This window comes from Salminus brasiliensis, chromosome 2 (genome assembly GCF_030463535.1).
Source record: "Salminus brasiliensis chromosome 2, fSalBra1.hap2, whole genome shotgun sequence".
In the NCBI taxonomy this organism is placed as follows: domain Eukaryota; kingdom Metazoa; phylum Chordata; class Actinopteri; order Characiformes; family Bryconidae; genus Salminus; species Salminus brasiliensis.
In genome coordinates, this window is record NC_132879.1 from 54,780,869 (window position 1) to 54,805,214 (window position 24,346).

Consider the following 24,346-nt stretch of genomic DNA (forward strand, 5'->3'; position numbering starts at 1 on the left):
AGTGGACATTTCTGAAGTCCACACGTCCACAAGTCCACAAGTCCATTTCTGTTTCTCATAACTGACCTCTCAAAAAAATCCTCAAATTTTGAGTTCCGCATCTCCGCCTGATCAAAAATACATATTGAGTTACGCCGCCAAATCATTAGTAAATGAGCTGCAGCTGAAACTGCTTCAGTACTGTACGAGCTGTTTAGTCTATGGCTCCTCCCCCTCAGCCTGTTTACTATTCCCATCTGCAGGTCAGAACTCCCCTGATAACATGACGTCCCCAGACTGTAAGGCTTTTCACAATGGAGCGCTGAGTCATTACTGGGATTTGAACTGATGATCTCCTCACACTTGATGATACACAGCAGTTAGACCGTAGGGCCGGTCCAGACCTGTGAAATTACACTACATAAAACAACAGTTCTGAGTCAATTTATTCTCAGACACAGTAATCTACACGGCTTCACAGCTCCAGAATGGAGCAACTGTCTAACTGTCTACTTGCTTGACAAGAGCTTGACAATCCCATCAACACCTCAGCCCATTGGTAGGCCTTCCCACCATGTGTTCCACCACGGGTGGTCGAACCTGCAGATGGAAATAAACAGTAAACAGGTTAAGGGGGAGGAGCCATAGAGTAAACATCTTACACAGTATTTAAGTTTTAGCTCATTTACTAACATTTTTGAGGCTAAACTCTGAGATTCAAATGTGAAAATGTGATATAGGCAAACTTTTGACTAAATTCTTGACTATTTTTTGACTAAAATGTAACTCAATCAGTATAAATCAGTGTAACTAAATCAGTAACTGCATCTTTCTAAGATGGCCCTGGCCTTCATTTATTTCACGATGTATATATACTGAGTGCTTTCCAGTGGGTAATCCTCTGGAGTCTAAGAGCATTTTCTCTATTTTCTTTCCAGACCTTCGTAAAGGCACTTGCCTATATGATCATAGCCTCATGTTTTATATCACAGTGTTCAGAACGATCTCAGCTCTTTATATAATGAGACCCCTTGTGAGCTAAAGCACTCAGTGAAGAGATACTCTTATCCTAAACATGAAAAACTGAAGTTCAATTTCAGAAATTCTTCATATTTGCTGTGAAAACATCCATTTACTCAAGTGCAAGAGTCTTAGCTTCACAAAAGCAGTGGAATGTCTAAACAGTATATAGTAAATAAACGGCGAGAGGCAGAGGACGAGTTTCTGAGTGTCCACTTTGGTCAATTTCATGCAAAACCACAAATCCAACAATTACAGATGAGAGGCAGATACCAGACACACGAATCCACCAGTTAGACACAGGGAAAGGCAGATACAAGTGATTCCACTCGTCTTCGTAGTCTCGTAACTCCAGATGTGAGTCACATATGGCATATGAGATGCAGTGGAAAGGGCCGGCTCCACAGATTCAGGACATGCCTGCATCGTATTTCTGTGCTGTATTATCACAACAATATTAATGTAAACACCCAGAAGCGCTGAATGTGATGCACCGGTGCGTTGGTAGACTCCAGAGGGTTAATGCATAATAAGCTTGACGACTAAAGCATAAACATACCCGTTCTATTAGCATGCGATGGCAGATGCCATGTGCCATATGTTACCAGTAGTCATACATCTATTACAAGACAGATGCTACAGTCTTTGATGTCAAATGCTAATTTACAGTGTTACCAAATGTTTGTGGACACTTTTTCTAATGAATGCATTCAACAATGTTAAGTTTCACCCATTGCTGTCATAGATGTGCAAATGCACACACACATACACACACAGCTCGTCTAGTTCCTGTAGAGAAAAAGCACTGCCAATAGAATAGGACTCTCTGGAGCAGATAAACATAAACCTATTGGCACCATGCTGCCTAATGCCAGTCGTGTGCTAGAGGGGTATAAAGCCCCCCAGCATTGAGCTGTGGAGCAGTGGAAGAACTGGCTCATCTGGAATGATGATGGTGCTCCATCCAGTACTTTTTGGATGAGCTGGGGAATTGAGGTGAATTGGGGTGGCGATCATGCTGAATGCAATCCACAGCACATCCTCACAGCAATGCTCTGCTCCTCCAAAATCGAGTAGAAAGCCTTCTTCCCTGGACAGTAGAGACAGTTACTCCAACAAAAGCAGGAGAAACTGCTTTTTAATACCTGTGATTTTATCAAAAATAATGAATCAGCAGGTGTCCCAATACTTTTGTCCATTAATTATTTGACCATGCTGTTGCCGATTGTTTTTCTTTTAATAACTCAATAATTTAAAAGGTAAGAAATTAATCAGAACTGACACAGGCCGGCCTCGCCCGCCTCCCCGTGCACCCAGACCATCCTGTGTGCTGCCTCAGCACAGCAGTGCTCTGATGGATTGGAGGCTCGGAGCCCCAGGTGATGGGTGCCGTTAGTAAGCAGATCTGTTGGTGTGTCTCTATGGAGATGGAGATAAAAGGCTTGTGTGTACAGTATGTGTGGGTGATGAATGGGCAGAGGTGTAGCGTTACCTGTGCCTGTCAGTGGCTGCCCGGGCCTGGGCTTGGCCATGCCATCATCGGTCCTTCTCCTGGAGCCTTTGTGAAAGTTCTTTGTCTTTCACGGCTGCGTGTGGCGTCAGGGTATATGCATTATTCCTCATACGCGGACCCCCACTGGGGGGCAGGTGGAGTGTTTGTGTGTACAGTCATGCACTTGGAGCAGCTGATGTTTATCTGCTTTCACGTATGCCTTTCAGACCCAGAGCAAATGCTCCTCTGGTGTTTGTCCAAGGTGAATGGGAAAGGATTCAGTTATATAGATTGTATGTAATCCAACCCTCCACGAGGAGGATGCTGAGGCTACGAAAGACATGAGGTTTATTACAGACTAAGTAAACCATTAACATAATTAGTGATCAGGCCTTTTTGTACATGTTTGTGATGTTTCTCGCTCACTCTGTCTCTCTCTCACCCTCTTTTTGTTCTCCTGGCCTTTTGCAGCGGTCATGTTTCTGGAGCACTGGAAGCGCAGGCAGAACAGTTTAAACTACAGCTGGAATATGACAGGAATGGAGGAGGAGGAGGTGTGTGATTTACTGCACATTCATTCTTCACTTAATGACAGAACCTGTTAAATATGGTAACGTGGGAGGCAGGAGTTTTTTTGAATGACCTTTTCTCCTTGTCACTCTTACACTGTCAGAAAAAGGCTATAAACTGGGGTGGTACAACCATAGGTATCTACCATAGGTCTGTCTTCAGTAGCCTACATAAAGCTAGGGAACATAGCTGTACTGTAGACGCCTCTGTTTTTGCTTGGATGCAGCAAGACTAAGCTCTGAGGTGGCACAACAGTCTAACTGCCTGCAAGATCAAAGGTTCCAATCCCAGCAAGGACCATTGTCTCAGCCCTCCATTGTCAAAAGCCTCCCAGTGGGACGTCATGTGACTGGGAGTTTCTCGTCAGTAGCAGTAAAGAAGTTTTGAAATCTTAACACACTATGTGTCCAAATGTTTGTGGACACCCCTAAAGTTCAGCTACTTTATATGCAAATGCACACACACACACACAGACAGCTTCTCTAGTACTTGAAGAGCAGTACTGCCTTAAGAATGAGGCTTTCAGGAGCAGATAATAAACATGAACCTATTGGCACCATGCTGCCTAATGCCAGGCGTGGGCTAGAGGGGTATAAAGCCCCCCAGCATTGAGCTGTGGAGCAGTGGAAGAACTGTGATCTCTGGAATGTTGGTGGTGGAGGAGCTCCATCCAGTACTTTTGGGATGAGTTGGAAAGTTGGGGATGATGAGGTGAGGTGATGACCATCCAACATCCCGACCTCACTAACGCTCTTGTCACTGAATGCAATCAAATCCTCACAGCAGTGCTGCTCCAAAATCTATTAGAAAGCCCTCTTCCTTGGACAGTGGAGACAGTTACTCCAACAAAAGCAGGATCAAGTCTTTTTTTAATACCTTTAATTTCAGAGGAAACAATATATGAGCAGGTGTCCCAATACTTTTGTCCTTATAGTGTATGTTAACGTGTATTGTGCAGGAAGGGGTATAGTGATGCACATTTCTTCAACTCCGAGATGAAGATTCAATTTGATTATAATATTTTCTGTTTTCTGTTAATAATTTATAATATGATTAATTGCGTCTTACACAGATTGGTTTAATTAAAGCTTCCCCATTAGAACGTTTTCATTGTCTGCCGATCCACCCTCTAGCAAAAACCCCCCAAAATCACAACCACTAGAATTGATAACTGATTTATAAATAGCCCAGACGCTCGAGTGTGGGTGCATACATTAGCCCCTCCCACTTTTCTCTGATAGGCTGCACACAGACGGCTTGTTGGCAGTAGCCTGCCTGAAAGATGATACATGAGAGAGTCTGGCAAGAGACCAGAGGTTGTATCAGTGATACAGTTTTAAATTTAGATCAGTTTCAAATTAGATTTTTTAATCAGTATTGGATCCGTGAATGCTGTATACCACTAAAGCTCATTTAACATACACAGTGTTACTGGATACTGCTGGATACTGTCTATTCCATTGACCTTGTGGGCTAAATGTACCTCTGTCCAGTACCCTTTTCTGACAGTGTGGGTCATAATGTTGTATTAGCACTGCTTATGCTAAAATTAGTGGGGTTTACCTCCCCGAGAGCCTATAGTAGCCTATAGTAATGCCTTTAATTTCTTTAAAGGTGCCTTTAAATGCATTTACTGAGTGCTTTCTATTACAGATTTTCATGAATGTATAATAAATATTAAGTCTGTGAGTTTACTTGAAGTGAAAAATGCTCAGAAGCGGATTAACACGCTCATTTACCACCCTGTTATTTTGCCTCACAGCTTTTCCCTAATGAGCTCTGCTTTGATTAGGTGGCTTTCGTCACTGCAGCGGCTCACAGGAGCCATGGAGCATGACCTAGCTTTGTTTGTAGCAATGTAACAAGAATATTAGAAATTTCTTTGGTTTCCGAACCTTGCTGAATCAGATAGTGTTGCTGTCCTCTTATGGTGTCCTCTCAGCACAGTGTTTTAGCTTTAGCGTTTAGCTTTTAGCTTTGGTCTGAGGTAGTCCAGTGTGTTTAGAGGGAGTGGGTGTTAGAAAGAAGAGATAGTAAAAGCTGGTCTAGCTTGGGATTTAGCCTAGCATGGATAACTGCTCACTTTTCCTGCTTTAGCTTACTTGCTGGCCGAGTTTGGGTTATGAGGCCTGGTTCCTGTAGCAGCCTGTTCTCTGATTACTAGCTTTTGCTAGCAGGCTTGGTTTATGTACATTTTGGGGGTGTAAATAAATTATGCTGCAAGGGGTTTTGGATTTGGCCCGTTTTATAGCTCTTGGTTGTTTTTGGCTATGCCAGACTTTCTTCTTTTTGGTTATACCAGGTTTAAAAGTAAAGGTTTTCATTATCGGGCACCTTTAAAGAAATTGAGATTGTTCAGAAATGTGTTTGCAAAGACTAAGAAAAAAAAACAGTATTTGCTATATTGCTTCTTGTTTGACCCATGTAGTTTTCACCTTAATTTGAAATGTTCGTTCCCCTCTCCCCTCTGAAAACGCAATCTTCCATGCCAGGAACGGGCAAAGGTTTGAAAATGTATTTTTTAATTTTTTTGTCTTTTCCTTTTTCTAAACTATCTCTCTCCTCCGAGGTTCCTGTTGAGCCAGCAATGCTCCTCCAAAATCTAGTAGAAAGCCTTCTTCCTTGGACAGTAGAGACAGTTACTCCAACAAAAGCAGGATAAGCTCTTTTTTTAATTCTTTTGATTTCAGAGGAAACAATGAAGGAGCAGGTGTCCCAATACTTTTGTCCTTATAGTGTATGTTAACGTGTATTGTGCAGGAAGGGGTATAGTGATGCACATTTCTTCAACTCCGAGATGAAGATTCAATTTGAGTATAATATTTTCTGTTTTCTGTTAATAATTTATAATATGATTAATTGCGTCTTACACAGATTGGTTTAATTAAAGCTTCCCCATTAGAACGTTTTCATTGCCTGCCGAGCCACCCTCTAGCGAAAACCCCCCAAAATCACAACCACTAGAATTCATAACTATACTTTTTTGTCTTTTCCTTTTTCTAAACTGTCTCATTTCTCTGAGGTTCCTTAGATAACGATTGGAGCTTGCCCTTGCTTTGTGTCCTTGAGTTGCTGTGGGGTTTGACCTATTTGAATGGTTTGAAATTCCTCCAAACGAAGCCCAGCAGGTCGCATACGGAATAAGAAATTAACGCTGTGGCTCGGCCTCTCGTCCGCAGGAGCACCCCAGGCCGAAATACGAGACCATACTCCTTCAGAAGAGGCAGAGGAAGAGGAGGAACAGGAAGAACAAAAGTGAGGTGGGTGGCTTGCTAGTACACAGCCGAAAGCTGCATTGAGTAGTGAGGCAGTCAGTCACTGTTTCACTTGCCGGTGGAGAGACTGTACCTAACTACTTCTGTAGGTAAGCTACACTAGTCAGGCACCTCAGAAACACTGCTTTCGGTGTACCACTGATCCGAACCCATTTCTGGCGCTTGCTTTTGCTCTGTGCAGAACTGTCACCGAGGAGCGCAGCACTCGCAGCATATATGAGCATATATGTTATGTTTTCTTGGAAGGAATCAGAATGAGGACTTATGGTTAGAGGGCTGGTGCCAAACGCTGTGAGCCGCCAGCGGACCCCCCTCCCCTCACCCACCTCCCACCCCTAAAAAAAAAAAACAAAAACAGCAACCCTCCATGATGCACTGCTCTGGCTTTGGGCGTTTGGCACCAAAACTTTGGTTTGGTGGGCTGCTCTCCGCACGGGTTCTGCCAGGGCAGAAGGAGGGGAATGGGGAGAAAAGAGAAAGAGAGAAAGAGAGAGAGAGGTAGAGATAGAGCTAAATGGGCAAGCAGTGGAGATGAAGGTGAGATCACAACTTCTTCATTCAGCACTGTTGCACTCCTGGCTGGAGGCCCTCTACCGCTAGCGTTTTGCGTGCTGTTACCTGTTAGTGTGTGATCCGTGGGCTCTGTGTGTTCCAGCCTGAGAAAAGTGTGGAGGAGAGCATCGATCTGGGCAAGGACAAATGGAGACAGTGGTTGCTGTCTGCCATGACTACAGGGAACCCGGTAAATGCTGCTATCTCTCTCTCTCTCTCTCTCCCTCTCTCTCTCTCGCTCGCTGGCTCGCCCGCTATCTCTCGCCCCCTGCAGTTCCTCTAGAGTCTTCTCTGCATCTGCCCCTCTGTGCTTCTCTGTGCTGACTGTCTCCCTCTGACTCTCGCTTCGGGGCTGCAGGATTCCTCGCTTACGGCCTGGGGAACCTTCTTCTTTTCTTGGCTGAGGGATTGCCGGGTTCTCAATCTGCACTTCTGGCCCTGCTTAGCTCGTAGTGGTTGGTTTTGAACTAGCACTTTGGCTCCTCCTTCAATAGTCCTGCTAACGCTGGGCTTTTCTGTTTAAGGTCGTCTGCCGTGGCTGTGAAACTCTCTTTCCACGTTTTCAGTTCAGTGGACGTGTAGGTGGGATGTGCTGCATTTTATTGAAAAGATTTGGTTGGAGGTCATGTTTCTTTCTCTGACAGTAGGATGGATGTATCTGGCAACTGCTTGCATTTGGTGTGTGCACTGTTACTATGGGTCAAATGAAAAATAGAAGCCCCAACAATGCACATTGCCAGCTACTGGTGCACCTTATGTCCAAAAGTATCCATACATTCCTTCTAAGAAGTGCATTTAGCTGGTTGACTTAAGTACTTGAAGAAAATGCTGGTCCTAGCCTTCTCAAGGCCCTCAGCAAAACTGGACCTGGGGCTGCCCCTCACGTAAACAGCATCCGCTGCCAATGTAGGTTTGAACCTTTGCACACACCCTTACAATAACAAGTACGGTTTCCACGTAGCAACCGAATAAATGGAGTGCAAAACCTGATCAACCACCTAAGACACCATCAGCAACCATGTGATATACCATAGCAACTGCCTGGCAACAACTAAGCAGCAACCACCTGAAATACCACGGCAATGACTTTGCAGTACTGAAACACTTATCTAGCAAGCACTCAGCATCACCATAGCAACCACCTGGAATACCAAAGCAACCACCTAGCAACACCACATAGGATAAATAGCAGCCACTTAGTAACATTATAGCAATCATTTGGAATACCATAGCAACCACTTAGCAACACTATAACTACTGCCTAGGCTAACATAGCAACCACTTAGTAACACTATAGCAGTCACCTGGGATATCATAGCAGTCACATGGAATAATATAAAAAACACCTAGCACCACTATACATAGCAAATACATAGCAACACCATGACAACCACTTAAAATGCCATAGCAATCATCTTGCAGGACTGTAACTCTCATCTAGCAAGCAATTAGAAACATAATTACAACCACCTAGGATATCATAGTAATATTGTAGCAACACTGTAGTAACCACTTAGCAACATCATAGTGACCATCTCGGATAATATAGCAACCACTTAGCAACATCATAGTGACCATCTCGGATAATATAGCAACCACTTAGCAACATCATAGTGACCACCTCGGATAATATAGCAACCACTTAGCAACATCATAGTGACCATCTCGGATAATATAGCAACCACTTAGCAACATCATAGTGACCATCTCGGATAATATAGCAACCACTTAGCAACATCATAGTGACCATCTCGGATAATATAGCAACCACTTAGCAACATCATAGTAACCATCTCGGATAATATAGCCACTACTTAGCAACATCTGCTGTATTCATAAGGAGGTCCTCAGTAGGTGAGGGGCCCTATGCAGATTTTAGCTTGTATACAAGAAGAAGCACCAGGGCTCTAAGTTGGGCCCAGTACTGGCACGGGCGCTCCACTGCGCACACACAGCTTGTATAGAATCCATAGAAATATGAATGGGACGCTCTGGAGCAGTCATGGAGCGGTACGGAGAGTTCTGCTCTGCTCAGAGTTTTTGAATTACAGCAGGCTTCATTAGGCAAATTTTTCGAGTTAATCAAGACTCATTAGTAGCAGGGCGCTGCAGAAAGTCGTGACAGGACTGGAAGAATGACAGGAAGAAAGATTATATAGTATTGTAAGGTGGAGAGGTTTTTGGGTTGTATTGGTGTGACTGGTGGTGGCTGGTATGTAATGATCACAAACACACAATACAAACATCTTACAGAGAGTAAAAGCATTGTAGAAGACCTCCTCCGACCTCCGACTGCCTGACATTACATATTTCTTGAAATGGTCTAAATCAGGGGTGCCCAGCCCTGGTCCAGGTGATCCACCAGCTTCTGCAGAGCTGTCCTGCAGAATTGTGCTCTAACCTTTCCACCTTTTCACACCTATAGTTGGTTCGCTCTGGTCTGAATCACTTAACGAGTTTGTGAACCTGGAGCGTTTTCCCCTTGGTTTGGAGCAGAATGCGTTACAACACATCATATGAGAAATGTCTCTCTTCTTATTGGTCCTGTGATCTGGACTAGTGCAGATTTCTGGGATGTTTTACATGGAGCAACAGCAGAGCTTAGCTCAGAGTTTAGCTCAGACTTGTAGAATACACCTGATAGTTGGGTCGGATGGAGGTCAGATACATTCTAACCACAAACAAAGCAAGCAAGCAAAGACCACCACCACTTCTCAAGGGTCTTGGTGTGGTTGCTTTGGTCCCCACCTGAGTGTGATTACTGTATTTACACCTGCCGAAACTAACCAGAGCCTGATTTAACGTTTAAGAATTTTAAGAATTTCAAGTGTGTGTTGGATCTGACTTCCTGGGGGTGGTAGATCTCCTGAACTGGGGACCAACTACTATGATCTGTGGTGATTGACAACCTTCTCACTAATCTACCCACTCCATCACTTGTATTGATGGTGTTTTGCTGCCAAAATGAGGGGTTCGATCCCTTCAAACACAAAAGAAACAGCTGATACATCAGTAGTGTGTGGCATGGCCTTTTGTCTATTACTATCATTCACATGTGTTTTGGTATAAGGCCATCTAGTGAGGGTTCCTAGTAGCGCAGTTAGTGAGGTACAGTGCCGAAGCAAGGTTTATGTGAACAGCATGACAGATTGTTGCATTGGGACCATGAGGGATTGCTGGAAGTTGATGACCGACCTGGACTATATATGTCTCATGCTATTCTTCTTACACTCCATTTTAGACCATGAAGGCCCAGAAAAGAGGCAGACTGACTTTAAATAGGGGCTAAATGATTGGGGAGTACTGGGGACATCTCTCCATGGGTTTTACTCTGATCTGGATCGGGCCACTCTGACCTAACGCTAGCCTACTTTCCATTGTTCCTGGACATGCCTGTCCAAGAGTCTGATTTCTAGCCGTGACATTCAACGGGAAGCTCCTGTCTTATGTTTAGCTCCTCTGTCCTAGATAGCATGGCCTACGGTCAGTCCTGGCCTAGATGTCACAAATCTACATTTGAACAGTCTCCTTTAATAGATACCTTTCCCGCTGTGTTATAAATTCCCTGTCAGAAGATGCATATGACACCCTTTTCCTCTCCGGCTGAAGGCAGGCAGTGTGTTGAGAAGTTAACAAACAAAAAGGACTTCAAATCCTGAGAAATGGGTGAAGCCCACTGCGGTTTCCTGCTTTATAATCCGGCCTGTGTTCCCATCGTTGTTGGCCACACAGAGCGGAGTCATGGGACTGTGGCTGGTGCCGTCTGTGGCTGACCTGTTTCTGAAGGCCATTCTGTAGTGAGTGGCTGGTGATGGTGACTCTCAGCTTCTCCGCTGACAGCTGAGGCTTTTTTTGGACCTTGTGTCTGATGAGGGGACGATGTGGAAGGCCTGGCGCTCTCTGAGAAGACTGTGAGTATTGGTCACTCACACATGAGGAGTGAGTGTAATTATGGGGTATGAGTGTAGAGAAGGACTGAGGATGGTTGGGTTGGAGAAAAAAAATATGTGTAAAAGTATTTGGGTCACGAAGATTTTAGGGACACTTTGTTCAGTTTGAGGTGAGGAACTGCTGGATGTATCTAATTAAACGAGCAGGAAGGACAGAAGGAATGAACGTGTGCTTCCAGGATTTGCTTTTTCATAAAGAGGCCAGGTTTCTAGGTTCTACATGCTACTGCAATACATGGTAACACCCTATTTTGAGTGGTCGTTTGTAGATGATTAGCACACTCCTAGGGTTTTAGTAGTAGCATGAAGTAGCAGTAGAGAAGAATCTGAGGAAATTAAGCACATCCTGAAGATGTTCTGTATGGGTCTGTTCCATGGAGTAGATTTAATAGCTTACTTCCATTAAGCAGATTTACCTTCTCACAAATTCTCACTAGACCCGAATCCTAACCCTCTCTCTAGCCCTAACCCTGGCCTTTATCCTTTAAAGATCACACTAAGAAATACATTTGCAAAAGTCATTTTTTAGTAAAAACGTGTTACAGGATCCTCATTTATCAATTTTTACGTTTAAAAAAAAAATTTTTTTTATAGATAACCAATTCAGGAAGTAGATAAGCAAGTCAACCAGCCGGTTGACTTGCCTTATTAGGGTAATTCTAGGCATGAATTTGGATAAAACATAATACATATGTCCATCCCTTTAATTAAAGCCTCATATGTGACAGTAAAATGCAATGTTTATAGGTCCCTACCTACATATCTAGACAGCTGTAGCTATAGTTAATCAATGCACAGTGTTCTTCAGTTTTCTTACCTCAACTTTCCGTGTAGGTTGATGTAAATGTCAGGAGCTGCGTCACGCCAATCCACTTCAATGTTTTTCTCAGCTTTCAGACATTTTTATGACATTGCCACACAGTGGATATCAGCATCCGACACTCTATTCAAAGAGGGGATTAAAGTTTTAAAAAGAGGTTTTGCTTAGTTTTTATTATAGCGATTTATTATAGTGCAGTTACAATGCCTGTTAAAGGATTAACCTTAGCTCAAAATCTAATCTAATCCCGAAACCTAGGCCTGGCTCAAATCCTATCTCTAACCTTAACCTCGACCCAAACCCTAGCCCTGGCCCCAGTCCTATCCCCAACCTTAACTTCAACCCAAGACCGCCATAATCCTAACCCCAGCCTTTACCTTACACTCAAATTTAACCCTAATCCTAACCCTGACTCTAATCCTAGCTCTAACCTTGGCTTCAACCCAAAATGTAACCCTTAGCCTGGCCATAATCCAACCCCCAACCTTAATCTCAACCCCAAATGTAACCCTAATTCTAACCCTTAGCCCATCCCTTATTGTTACCTCAACCTTAATCCTAACCCTACTAACTTAATTTCAACTAAAACCCTAAACCTTTACCTTCCTCCACCTTCCAATCCTAAAACCTCATCCCTAAACCTAACCTGAATCTTGACCAAAGCATAATCAGGTTAAATAGTGTCTAGTGTGAGCAGCAGGTCTATAGCAGCTGGTTGTGGTTGAGGATGTTGGGATGGTCTGTGTTCTTGGTCTGACTTCTCACATGAACATCTACAGATCTTGGACTCTCAGAATAGAGTGAGAGCAGCTCCATTCAGCAGATTCACACTGTTGCTAATCTACTGGCTCCTCACTGCTGCTACATCACTGATATTACTGAGAGTCTGAGGGGCTTTTATTTCTTCTCCAACGGACCAAGCAAAATAAAGCTTCACCGGTAAATGACTCTCTCTCTCTTTCAGTGGAGTTTGGACATACCGGCCAGCAGAGAGAGCTAGACTCCAGCCTAGTTAATGTAATGTATGTGTGTATTTCACTGTGTATGTATCTGTGTGTGTGTGTGTGTGTGTGAGAGAGAGAGAGAGACAGAGAGAGACAGGGGGAGAAACAGAGAGATGGAGTGATAAGAAGAGAAAAGAAAAGAGAGAGAGAGATATGAAAACACTGACAGGGAAAGAGAGAGAGAGAGATACAGTGTGAAAGAGGGAGATGCAGTTCCAGATGAGGAGGACAAGTAAAAACGAGACAGCGAGAAAGTGAGAGAGGGAGAGAGAGAAAGAGAGAGAGAGAGAGAGATGAAAAGTGAGATGAGAGCTAAGAAAGAGAGCATCCGGGAGAGGGAGAATAGGCGGCGAGAAAGCGAAAGAGAGAGAGTGACAAAAGAGAGAGGAAGGAAAATGAGAGCTACAGTAAGAGAAGGAGAGAAGGAGGGAGCGAGTGTCTCTCTCTCAGCAGGAGTGTCGCAGCTCCATGCTGGGCAGAACTCCAAACCACCGGATTAGCCGCAGCCCCCGCCTCATCGCCATGGCAACCGCGCCACACTCAACCCCCTTCGCACGGACGCTGAGTGGGGTCGCTCTTATCTGCTGCGTTGCGAAAGCCTGATCACTCTCAGCTCGGCCAACTTGGCAGCTTTCTTTAATAAACACGGCCATTAGTGACTCCTATTAATACACTGTGGCGCTCTTGATAAGCGTGGCTATTTCCGGCGAGGCCCGGGATGTGTTCCTCGGCCAGGACTCAAGAAGACTCAAGAAGGTCCTCGGCCAGACTCAAGAAGGTCCATCATTAGCATTTGGGACGAGGTGTGCAGGTCATTTCGAGTGCGCCCTGCCTCTCCTTTACACAAGTGTCCAGATTGAGGTTCATATTTTTGTACGTTCTTGATACAATATACACATATACCAAAAGTTTGTGGACACCCCTTCTATTCTATTGAATGGAATTTAACTACTTTAGGTTGCACCCTTTGCTGACACAGATGTCAATAGAGATGTGCATAAAGTATTGCCAATAGATTAGGACTCTCTGGAGCAGATAGACATGAACCTATTATTGGCACCCTGCTGCCTAATGCCAGGCGTGGGCTTGAGGGGGTATAAGGCCCCCCAGCATTGAGCTGTGGAGCAGTGGAACAACTGTGTTCTCTGGAATGAAGGGTGGTGGTGCTCCATCCAACACTTTTGGGATAAGTTGGGGACTTGGGGATAAGGTGGGGTGGTGGTCATCCAACATCCTGACCTCATTAATGCTCGAATGCAATCAAATCATGTAAAAAAAACTTTCCCTGGACAGTAGAGATCCAACAAAAGCGGCAGGGATAAACTCAGGTGTCCCAATACTTTTGTCCATATAGTATATAATCATCCTTATGTGCTCTGGTTCTATTTCTTCTTCTATTGTTTAAAGGGTGACAATACTGTCAGCTTCATGTAATTGGTCTAAAAGTCCAAACCATCCAAACACAAGTGTTCACACTGCAAACGAACCGAACCATGGTTCAGTTTGATCCGATCGGACCACATTTCGGTCCTTCCATGATCCAGACCATGGTCCGAGACACTTGTATTTCACACTTGCTTGTTTTGGTTCTGACAAAGCAGAAAAGTCTGAAGGTCCAGGTGTGAAAGCACCCTAAACCGGTTCGGTTTTCACTCTCCTGCACTAAAACGTAGACTCCCTGGATCCATCCTGCTCTGCTGAAAGATTAAGGACCGTGTTTTCCTCCCTGCTGAGGATTCCTTTGGGCTTTTTTATGATATTCCTTATAATGAAAGCCTAAATTGCTCATAAAACTCTTTCGGCTTAGGCCTATTCTGAAAATTAAGGGCAATTTGGGTTTCCACAGGGCTCTTGGCTGAGAGTTACTGTGGTGGTGGTGGTATTACGTGGTCTGCTGTAACTGTAAAGGTCTGATAGTAGTGGGGATATCTCAGCACTACATCTGGAACCAGGCATTATTTTATTAAATTTGCTTTGTCTTTGATAGTCATCAGCCGTGTTTCTAATCCACGGCCTTGTGCAGGCCATTAATCAGAAGGTGCAGTCGCAGTGTGGGAGTTCTTTGTGTCTGTCAGAGCAGCGGCCTTGGGTCCGCCCATATGTGGGAATGTGAGTGTGTTTGTGGGAATGAGAGGGATTTAAAATGTGTGTCAGATGGGGCTCACACCAGCTTATCCCCCATTGCATCCGACGCCCAAAAGGCAGCAGCGTTTACTCGACCCCCTCCTAGACGGTGCCCTTCCCCTATCATTCTCTCTGTCCCCCGACAGGCAAAAGGCTTTTAACCCATAGACAGGGCTCCAGCCTAGTGCATTTAGAAGCCTTCTTCAATCAGCCATAACTGCCTAATGCTGAATAGGTCCCCCTTTTGCCACCAAACAGATCTGAAGATTCGAGGCATGGACTCCACAAGACCTGAAGGCCTCCTGCTGTGGTCTCTGTGGCACCAAGACTAACTAACATTGGCAGCAGATCCTTTAATAAGTCCTGGAAGTTGTGAGGTGGGGCTTCCATGAGCATCAATGAGCTTTTGGTACCCATGACCCGTCATCGCTCCATTGGTTGTCCCTTTTTGGGAGCACTGCATGCCAGAAAACCCCACAAGACCTGATGCCTGATGTTCTGGAGATGTTCTGATGACCCAGTCGTCTAGAGCATCATAGTCTGGTTCTTTTCATGGTGGCTCAGATTCTTATGCTTGACCATTTCTCCTGCTTTTAACACCATCACCTTAAAGACCTGATCACTGTTCACCTGCTGTCTGATATATAGATCCACCCCTGGACAGAATCACTGCTTTTTACTTCACTTGTTAATGATTTTTTCTGACACTGTTCGGACAGTCCAAACCCTGCTTAGCACACAGGCTTACCTCAGAGTCTAGGCTCTAAATACTAGTCCGAACCTGAGCGCAGGCCTGTGTGGTGTGCTATTAGAGGTGTGCCTGGGTGGATGTGGAGTGAATGGATGTAGTAGGTTTGAAGGCACTGAGAAAAGCCTAGTAGTTAATACATCATGTTTGATAGTTGATGAATAATTTTAGTACTTTTCCAATTATTAGCAGTTACTGAATTATTTATAGTAGATATTAATAAATAAAAGTTAGTAGTTGCTGAATAATTTATAATAAATACTGAATAATTCATAGTAGGTACAGCATTATTTATGGTCATTTCAAAATGATTAGCAGTTACTGAATAATTATATTTACTGAATATAAATAGTTTATAATAGTTGCAATATAATTAAAAGTAAATACTGAATAATTCATAATTCAGTAATTTTCAAATTATTAGCAGTTACTGAATAATTTATAGTAGATAATAAATCATTTTTAGTAGTTGGTAAATAATTGAAAGTAAATCCTGAATAATTCAAAATAGTTACTGCAAAATTGACAGTAATTTTCAAATTATTAGCAGTTACTGAATAATATATAGTAATTCATGAATAGTTTATAATAGTTGCTAAATAATTTAAAGTAAATACTGAATAATTCATAACAGTTACTGCATAATTTACAGTCATTTCCAAATTATTAGCAGTTACTGAATAATTTATAGTAAATAGTAAATAATTTGTAGTAGTTGCTAAATAATTTAAAGTAAATCCTAAATAATTCATAATAGTTACTGCAAAATGTATAGTCATTTCAAAATTATTAGCAGTTACTGAATAATATATAGTAATTCATGAATAGTTTATAATAGTTATACTGATACTGAATAATTCATAGTAGTTACTGCATCATTTATAGTAATTTCCATATTGTTAGCTGTAACCTAATAATTTATATTACATAACGAATAATTGATAGTTACTGAAAAAGTAGTTTTCTGTAAGTAAATCATGTATTTAGTAAATAGGAGTTAGTAAAAAATGTATTTAGTACATTTATAAAAGTTAGTAAGTAATGTAATGTAATATACTATAATAACTGTAATAATTGAATCATTAAAATAACTGAATAGTGAAAAGGGTTCAAGGGTTAAAATATTACCATAATTTCAAATATTAACTGAATGTTTCATATCTTCCTTTTGTTTTTACATATTTTACACCCATGAAATGCATATAACTGAAATGCCTGTCAGCATGTACAGACAGACCACTTGTCTAAGGGTCTGTCCATTTCACCTCTTGTTTACGGGCCAGGACACCTGGCCGGGGCAGCATGTGCGTGGCTAATGCAACTGTAATCTCTCCCTCAATGTTCTTGCTTTCTGCTAAGCTGCCCGTTCGACAGGGCCGCAGTTACGTGTGCCGCGTGGCCGACGTGGGCGAAGGCCCGTTTATGACTCCTTTTTTTCTCTCTGATTCGTCCAGCCGGGGGTGACGGGAATTGGGAGGGAGAGGGAACAGGGTGTGTGACAGGGGGCGTGACGTCAATCCGCCTGCCGCATCTCCGTAAAGTGACATATGGCCTCGGAGGAAATCCCCACGCTGGTGAGCTTGTCACTAATTTCCCAAAGGGCTTAGCATAGCCCTGTTGGGAGGGTGTGTGTATGTGTGTGTGTGTGTGTGTGTGAGGTGGGCAGTATTAATGCGGCCACAAGCCACCATGTCAGATCTGGACATATATCCACGTCGAAGCTGCAGGGTTGACCTGAGGACAGAGCCCTGCTGAGGAGGGCAGAAGGCCCAGGCTGAACTCCGCCTCCACCAATGTTGCGTGCTACCATGGAGGTCTTGCGTTGCAGGCTCGGATTTGTTGTGATCGTTTCATATGTGACCCAGGGGTGAGAGGAACGGGTGAAGCCGAGGATGAGGCCAGCAATCCCGCTCCTGCTCTGATGAAACACAGCAGCAGATGTCAGCGAGGGGTTTTGCCAGCAGTTGGCCGCTAAAAAGACACCCCAGCTTCATAAGCACTGACGGAGTTTCCTCTTCACACACAGATCTGGAGAGCAGGAAGATTGACACAGTTTTTGATTGACACCTAGGAACATATTTAGATATATCGATTCTGTGTATGATACTAAACCTGGGTGTTCAGTGAAGCATCCAGCAGAGTTTCACAAAGCAGGAATCTGATAACACACTCACACCCCCCGGACGCCCCCCAGTCCAGCCAGCACAGCGTGGAGGATGTGTTCAACTCCATCAGCAGCAGCAGCACCAGCAGCTCACCTGATTTACCATCATTAAGCCCTGATTTACCACCAAACCAGGTGTTGATCTGAGGAGAACTCTAAATAACACTAGACTCCATGAGAGAGGAGAACTCTGGAGATGTTCTAAATCTGATCTGGGTGTTTAGAATGAGTCTTATTGCCGGGTATCGGAAACGTATCAGATATGTAATCGGATTTCAATACCACATATGAAACTGGCCCAAATCGGAACAGAAAATTTTATGATTTGTCACAGCTGTGACACATATTACCAAAAAGATCCGATTTCTTTGTCTATGACCAAAAAGATCAGATTTTTTAGCCATGACCAAAAAGAATAGATTTTGTAGCCATGACAACAAAGATCAGATTTTTTTAGCCATGACCAAAAAGAATAGATTTTGTAGCCATGACAACAAAGATCCGATTTTTAGCCATGACCAAAAAAAATATTTTGAATTATTTATTCAGATTTTTTGAAATTTTTTAGCCATGACCAAAAAGAACAGATTTTTTTAGCCATGACCAAAAAGATCAGATTTTTAGCCATGACCAAAAACATTTGATTTTTTAGCCATGACAACAAAGATCAGATTTTTAGAAATGACCAAAAAGATCAGATTTTTTTTGATGACCAAAAAGAAAAGATTTTTTTTTGATGACCAAAAAGAAAAGATTTTTTTTTGATGACCAAAAAGAAAAGATTTTTTTTTTGATGACCAAAAAGAAAAGATTTTTTTAGCCATGACCAAAAAGATTTGATTTTTAGGCATGACCAAAAAGATCTGATTTTTTTTCTATGACCAAAAATATATTTTTAGCCTCTTTTACCTGGTGTAGCATGTTGGGCTTGCCTGACCACAGTTTGCTAAGGAGAGGGCAATGTTGTTACCCACTACACTACATCAACCACTGCATGACCATGATCGGACTGGTCTCAGGCGGTATAATTGGATCTTTCCGTCCGCCAGCATGTTGTTTTTTTTTTCACTGAGCAAAAAGAGTTTTTAATTGGTGACACAAACAAAATGCAAAGCAATGAATTTTTGGCTTTGTCATCTGATGTTTTCACCATCACAAAGTAGACGAACTGGCACAAACAGCCTTGCCTTGTGTAAACCTCGAGTGATTAACAAATCCACTCTCTCCGTAGCCACACGGAGCTCTTTGGATGGCAGGGTGCAATCATTCTGGGCCTATTTTCCCTCACAGATGTTCCACCAAGGGACTGGCACTTTAGCCCACATCTGGGCACAGTCCAGCAGCTCTCTGCCCCTTTCCTGCTGAACTGCATGCTTAATCCAGTGAGCTCCATCTATGGTATCCTCCCCGGACATGCCCTGTTGGCTCTGTCCCCACTAGCACGAAAGCACATGATCGCTGAGGCTCCCACACTCCAGGCCAGCTGTGCGTCCGCAGCCCTCGGAGCAGCATGTAGACCTTCATAAAGCCTCTGCTGCTGCAGGCAGGCCTTCCAGAAGGTTCCCTAGGACAAGAACAGGGAACAAGGGGCAAATTAAGTACTCACCAAGCACTGTATACGGACCACCTGTACACCTACTCATGCATTCAGTTATCCAGTCAGCCAATCGTGTGGCAGAAGTGCACTCGCCTGGCATTCGGCCTGCTCCAGAGAGTCCTATTCTATTGGCAGTACTTCTCTACAGGGACTAGACAAGCTGTGTGTGTGCATTTTTAATTACATGGGGTGTCCACAAACATTTGGACATGTAGTATTGGTTAGGTTAGATTAGGTTTAGGTTATAGATTTAGAATGTATATATTTTTTATCATATATTTATCCAGAATATTTATCTTATTGATCCTAAAACATTTGATATATTTAATTAAATTTTTTAATTATTATTATTATTATTTAATTGCTACTTTGTTACTTATTTTTGAGTTATTGTTTTAGTATAAAAATGTAAAAAAAAAGTTTTAATATTGTCGGGCAGCCCTAATATTAATACTACAGTCTTATGCAAAAGTTTGGACACCCTTAAGTCACATAGGTTATTGATTTTCTAAGTGAAAAGTTGTGAAAATACCCTTTTTTTACAGCATTTTTTAATGATTATTTTTCATTATTTGCTGAATTTACATACTGGAAATGAATTACATATTAAACAACACATGAAATGAGGCACAATCTTTTTTAATGCCACATTTGACATTTTATTTCTCTCCCCAATCATTTCAAAGAAACAAATGAACAGAACAGTGAAAAATAAGAACTTACTCCTACATCCAAAATCAGCGACGTCTGCTTTGGCCAGCTGTGCCCAACCCTCTGCATACAACTGTACCTTTGTGCCTTTAGTCAAACCAGACCTTTTGGCCAAATTCTTCTTCCACATTCAGCCTAGAGATTTGTTCCATGGTCCTTGGCATCACGTCATGCATGGATTGTAGCTGCTCTCGCAGATCCTCCCCAATCCTGGAACGCTTCCCTTACTTAAGGAGGAAGCCTAGTTAGTTTGGCTCATTGCCTCGTCTTCCTCACCGCAGAGTGGGTCCCGTGGCGGGCGGCTGAGAGCACGGGTCCACAGCGGGCCTGCTGCGTGGTTTGTGGTTAAAAGTGTTGCATGACCTTCATTCATTAGTTTCACGAAACCCTGAAAAATGCTGCGGCATTCGGAGAGCCTCGCTCTCCGGTTTAGTCATGGCCGGTGCTTCTGCGGGCTAGATGGTGCTGTTGCTCTCTTAATGAGCCCAATTAGAGCAGCGAGAGGCTTAGACAGCGTGTGGATGCAGAATAGAGATTTGCACTGATCCAGAGATCCTGTTCCTGCTGTGTTGGATATGTGTTGACCAATAAACGCTGACAAATGGAAGATTGGTGCTTTATTTGTTTGTTTGTTTATTTGTTTGTTTTCCACAGGCTGTGATACCTGGAGATGCCCTCAGCTGTGCTGTTTGTTTGTGACCAGTTGAGCTGACTGACCTCTTCTGGTCTTCTAGCTTCTGTTGCCTTGTGGTCATTCCTGACACCAGCACTGTGGGTTCTGTTATTCTTGGCTTGGTCGCTTTTGTTCCAATCAAAAAGATGAAGCCATGAAAAGCTCGCTGGACAGTTCTGGGGTTGCTGATGCTGTGCATTAGGCCGTTTTTTACACTACAGCTTTTTTTCTAACCCGGGTCCGCTTGCTCCATAAGTTGTGTGAAAGCTGTTTTCGACCCCGGGAGCAGTCCAGAGCCCTGATCTATGGTCCTCCTGAAATCATTGATCTGGGGATTGTTCCTAGTGAACTCGGACTGTTGAGGTCCGCCGCTATCCACTCCTGAGGTTACGTGATTGGTCCATTTTCTGACATTTTGGGACATCATGTGACTGCTTTGACTTATCGCCTGCACGGCTTAAAAACCTTCCCCTACGGGAACGACCCCTGGCTTGCAGGATTTCTAGCATGATGGAATGCCATGACAGGAAGGATCCAGCGGGAAACGGATGAACCTGGGTCCCACAATTTTGCAAAAGCGCATGGAGAGAAGTGACGTTCAGGGACTCAGAGTGGTCCAGTGGACTAAGGCAGTGCTTTCCCGCATCAGTGGCATGTGCTAGTCTTCACCCTCCCAGTGTTAGGGCATTGCTAGTACTAGGGGGAGTTCACATGAACAGGGATTTGGTATTTGGACTTCCAATTGGGAAATGGGTTTGGAATGATCTTCCTCAGACTCTTACTTTCTTACTTCACCGAATAACCTCTGCAGAAGGAGAGCAGAGCAGGTCCATCAACGACATCCATACACAAGAACACACACACACAGCTGACACAGTTCTGTTAGTCACCCGTTACCATTACGTGTGTGTGCGTTCCTGTGGCAGAGTGTTACTCAAGCAATCTCTCTCTCTCTCTTATCTTCCCACAGCCTGGAGATGAGAAGCTGACGTGGAGGGACCGCTTGCCTGGATATTTCATTAACATCTCCTCTATTTTACTAATGGTGAGCAGTGCTGCGTTAAGAGGTGTTAACTCATTTAATAATATCAACAAAGCTCACGACTACCATTGCTTTCACTTTATTGAGTGGTGCAGTGTAGTGTAGTGTAACCTGCTGCCCTAGTCCCAAGCAGTGGACTAGGGTCCAGTTCCCCACCCAGCAAACCCAATTTCCCAACCAAGGAAAGACACTGTAACATGATTAAACTGGTGCCCAGTGAGCACCTACTGATGTGAGACGCCCATGGACGTCCAGTTTTGGGCCAACATGGTGTGCTGGCTGTTTACATTTCTGACCAACATATGGATGCCATGCCTGTCCCTCGAGTATATTTAAGATGCTGGGCCAGCTCCTCACTACTTCATGGCAATGGTCAAAACCAAATGGTCAAACCTACTAGGATGGCTTGGCTCAACGTTCAGGCACAGTGTAGTATATGTACACCATATGTCCAAATGTTTGTGGACAACCCTTCTAATGAATGCATTTAGATATTTCAAGTTGCGCCCATGGCTGACCATGGCCATGTACTGCCAATAGGACTCTCTGGAGCAGATAAACATGAACCTAATGCTCTTGTCGCTGAATGCAATCAAATCCTCACAGCAATGCTCCAAAAATATAGCAGAAGCCTTTGTCCCTGGATAGTCGAGACAGTTACTCTAGTAACTCTTCTTTCAATTCTTTTTTAATATCATTGATTTTAGAAGAAATAATGAGCAGGTGTCCCAATATTTTTGTCCATACCGGGTACGTAGCTTTAGTTGATTATTGAGCGTCTTTTGAAGCAGTATCAGTACCTCTGGACTTTTAGATTTGGCAGGATCTAGTCCCCTTTGGACCCTAGTTTATTCACACTAGGTGAGCAGGGAAGATATTGGAGAATGAGGCCCATGTTCCTACTCCAACGTCTTGCCTGGGTGCCTCGTTCACGTCTTTCAAATGTCTTTGGTCTCACTGGGAGAGCTCACTGTGAGATAAGGGAGTCGGCCAAGCGCCATAAATGTTCAAGTGTCTTTCTATTCATTCATCTGGTCTTCTTATTTGCCTGCAATCCCTCTGTTCTCTCTAGTTCGGAGTGACTTTCTCCGCTGTGTTTGGAGTCATTGTGTACCGCATCACTGTCTCCGCCCTGCTGGCCATGAGCTCAGACCCCCAGATCAAGTCCAACATGCGGGTGACTGTCACAGCCACGGCCGTCATCATCAACCTGGTGGTCATTCTCATCCTGGACGAGATCTACGGCTCTGTGGCTGTCTGGCTCACTGAGCTGGGTGAGATTTACACTACACCACTTGCAGGACTATGATGGGAAAAGCCTACACAGGGTGCAGTTCAGCACAGTTGTAATTGTGTACATTTCATATGGTAAGACATATCAGCCATAACATTAGTACCACTGACAGGTGATGTGAAAAACATTGATTATCTTCATCTACAGTGGGATCTTCATCTATCAGGGGGTGGGATCTACATAATAGGCTGCATGTGAACAGTCGGTTCTTGAAAGTAAGAATCTGAGACACTTCAGCTAAAGACGAATGGGTCTCAAGAGCATCTCCAGAACATCAGGCGGGTCTTGTGGGGGTTTCTTGTTGGTATGCAGTGGTCAGTACCTACCAAAAGTGGTTCAAGAAAGGACAGCAGGGTCATTGCCACCTAAGGCCCATTGATGCGATCCATAGAGGCCATTAAAGGATCTCCTGCTAATGTTAGTCTTGGTGCCAGATACCTCAGCAGGACGCCTTTAGAGGTCTTGAGGAGTCCATGCATCGAATAGTAAGGTTTTTTTGGGATGGCACAAAGGGGACCTACTCGTCCATGTTATGGCTGATTGGTGTGTACTGTCAGTCTTTGCGAGCAGCTGAATTATCACCTTCAGACTGTTCCTTTCTGAATAAAGTTGCCCTATAAAGCTTATCTACAAAGCTTAAACTGTTACCAAGCAATTGGGATTCAACTCTGTTTACAGTTAGGGACAAACGTAGGTTTAGGTGTAGAGATGAGTTAAGGATTAGGCTTAGATTGAGAGTGCAATTAAAATATAATCAGTATTAAATTGCCTAAAAGTTAAAGTTAAGGTAAGCCATTGCAAAGCATCTACACTGGACTGTCAAAATCAACGAGCCAAGTCTCTACACGTGCTCACAAGACCTCCTGCTCCAGACCTCTGCCGATGCCCCACAGTTCCGGACCACTGTGGTCATGAAAGTTTGATGGGATTTATCTCTGCCTGTCCAGGAAAGCTGGGGAAATGAGGTCTTTCATTTGGACGAGATTTCCTTAAGAGACGTTTAAATAAATGAGCGCCTCCTCAGCCGTAGGAGGGTGGAAGAAGAGCGAGAGAGTGACAGACAGACAGAGAGGGAGAGAGAGAGAGGGAGGAAAGGGGGTGCAACTTTTTACTGCCTACTGAATAAGGCATAGACCCTCCCCCCAAACTCAGACCACATACAGTGAGAGTGTGGCATCACTCCACGTTTTAACCTACTTCCAAATGCACTTAGCTGGGCCTGATTATGGTGCGGCAGACCTCCAGACTGACAGATTGGTCCAGTTCACCACATGCTTTGTGTTTGTTTGCTGTGCTTTAGATGCCTTCCTCTCACGAATCTTTTAATTACG

General features: G+C 43.6%; 1 protein-coding gene across 2 annotated transcripts in view; it reads left to right on the forward strand.

The window, feature by feature from the left end:
* Nucleotides 1-24,346, forward strand: part of ano2b (anoctamin 2b) — an 83,955-nt gene that overhangs the window by 27,872 nt on the left and 31,737 nt on the right. Inside the window, exons 12-16 of one of the 2 annotated variants that reach the window (XM_072673992.1) lie at nucleotides 2,963-3,045; nucleotides 6,241-6,321; nucleotides 6,992-7,078; nucleotides 21,650-21,724; nucleotides 22,794-22,995. In XM_072673992.1, coding sequence (XP_072530093.1) covers nucleotides 2,963-3,045; nucleotides 6,241-6,321; nucleotides 6,992-7,078; nucleotides 21,650-21,724; nucleotides 22,794-22,995 — 528 coding nt within the window. The remainder of the gene's footprint in view (nucleotides 1-2,962; nucleotides 3,046-6,240; nucleotides 6,322-6,991; nucleotides 7,079-21,649; nucleotides 21,725-22,793; nucleotides 22,996-24,346) is intronic. The other variant, XM_072673993.1, reaches the window with a different exon arrangement.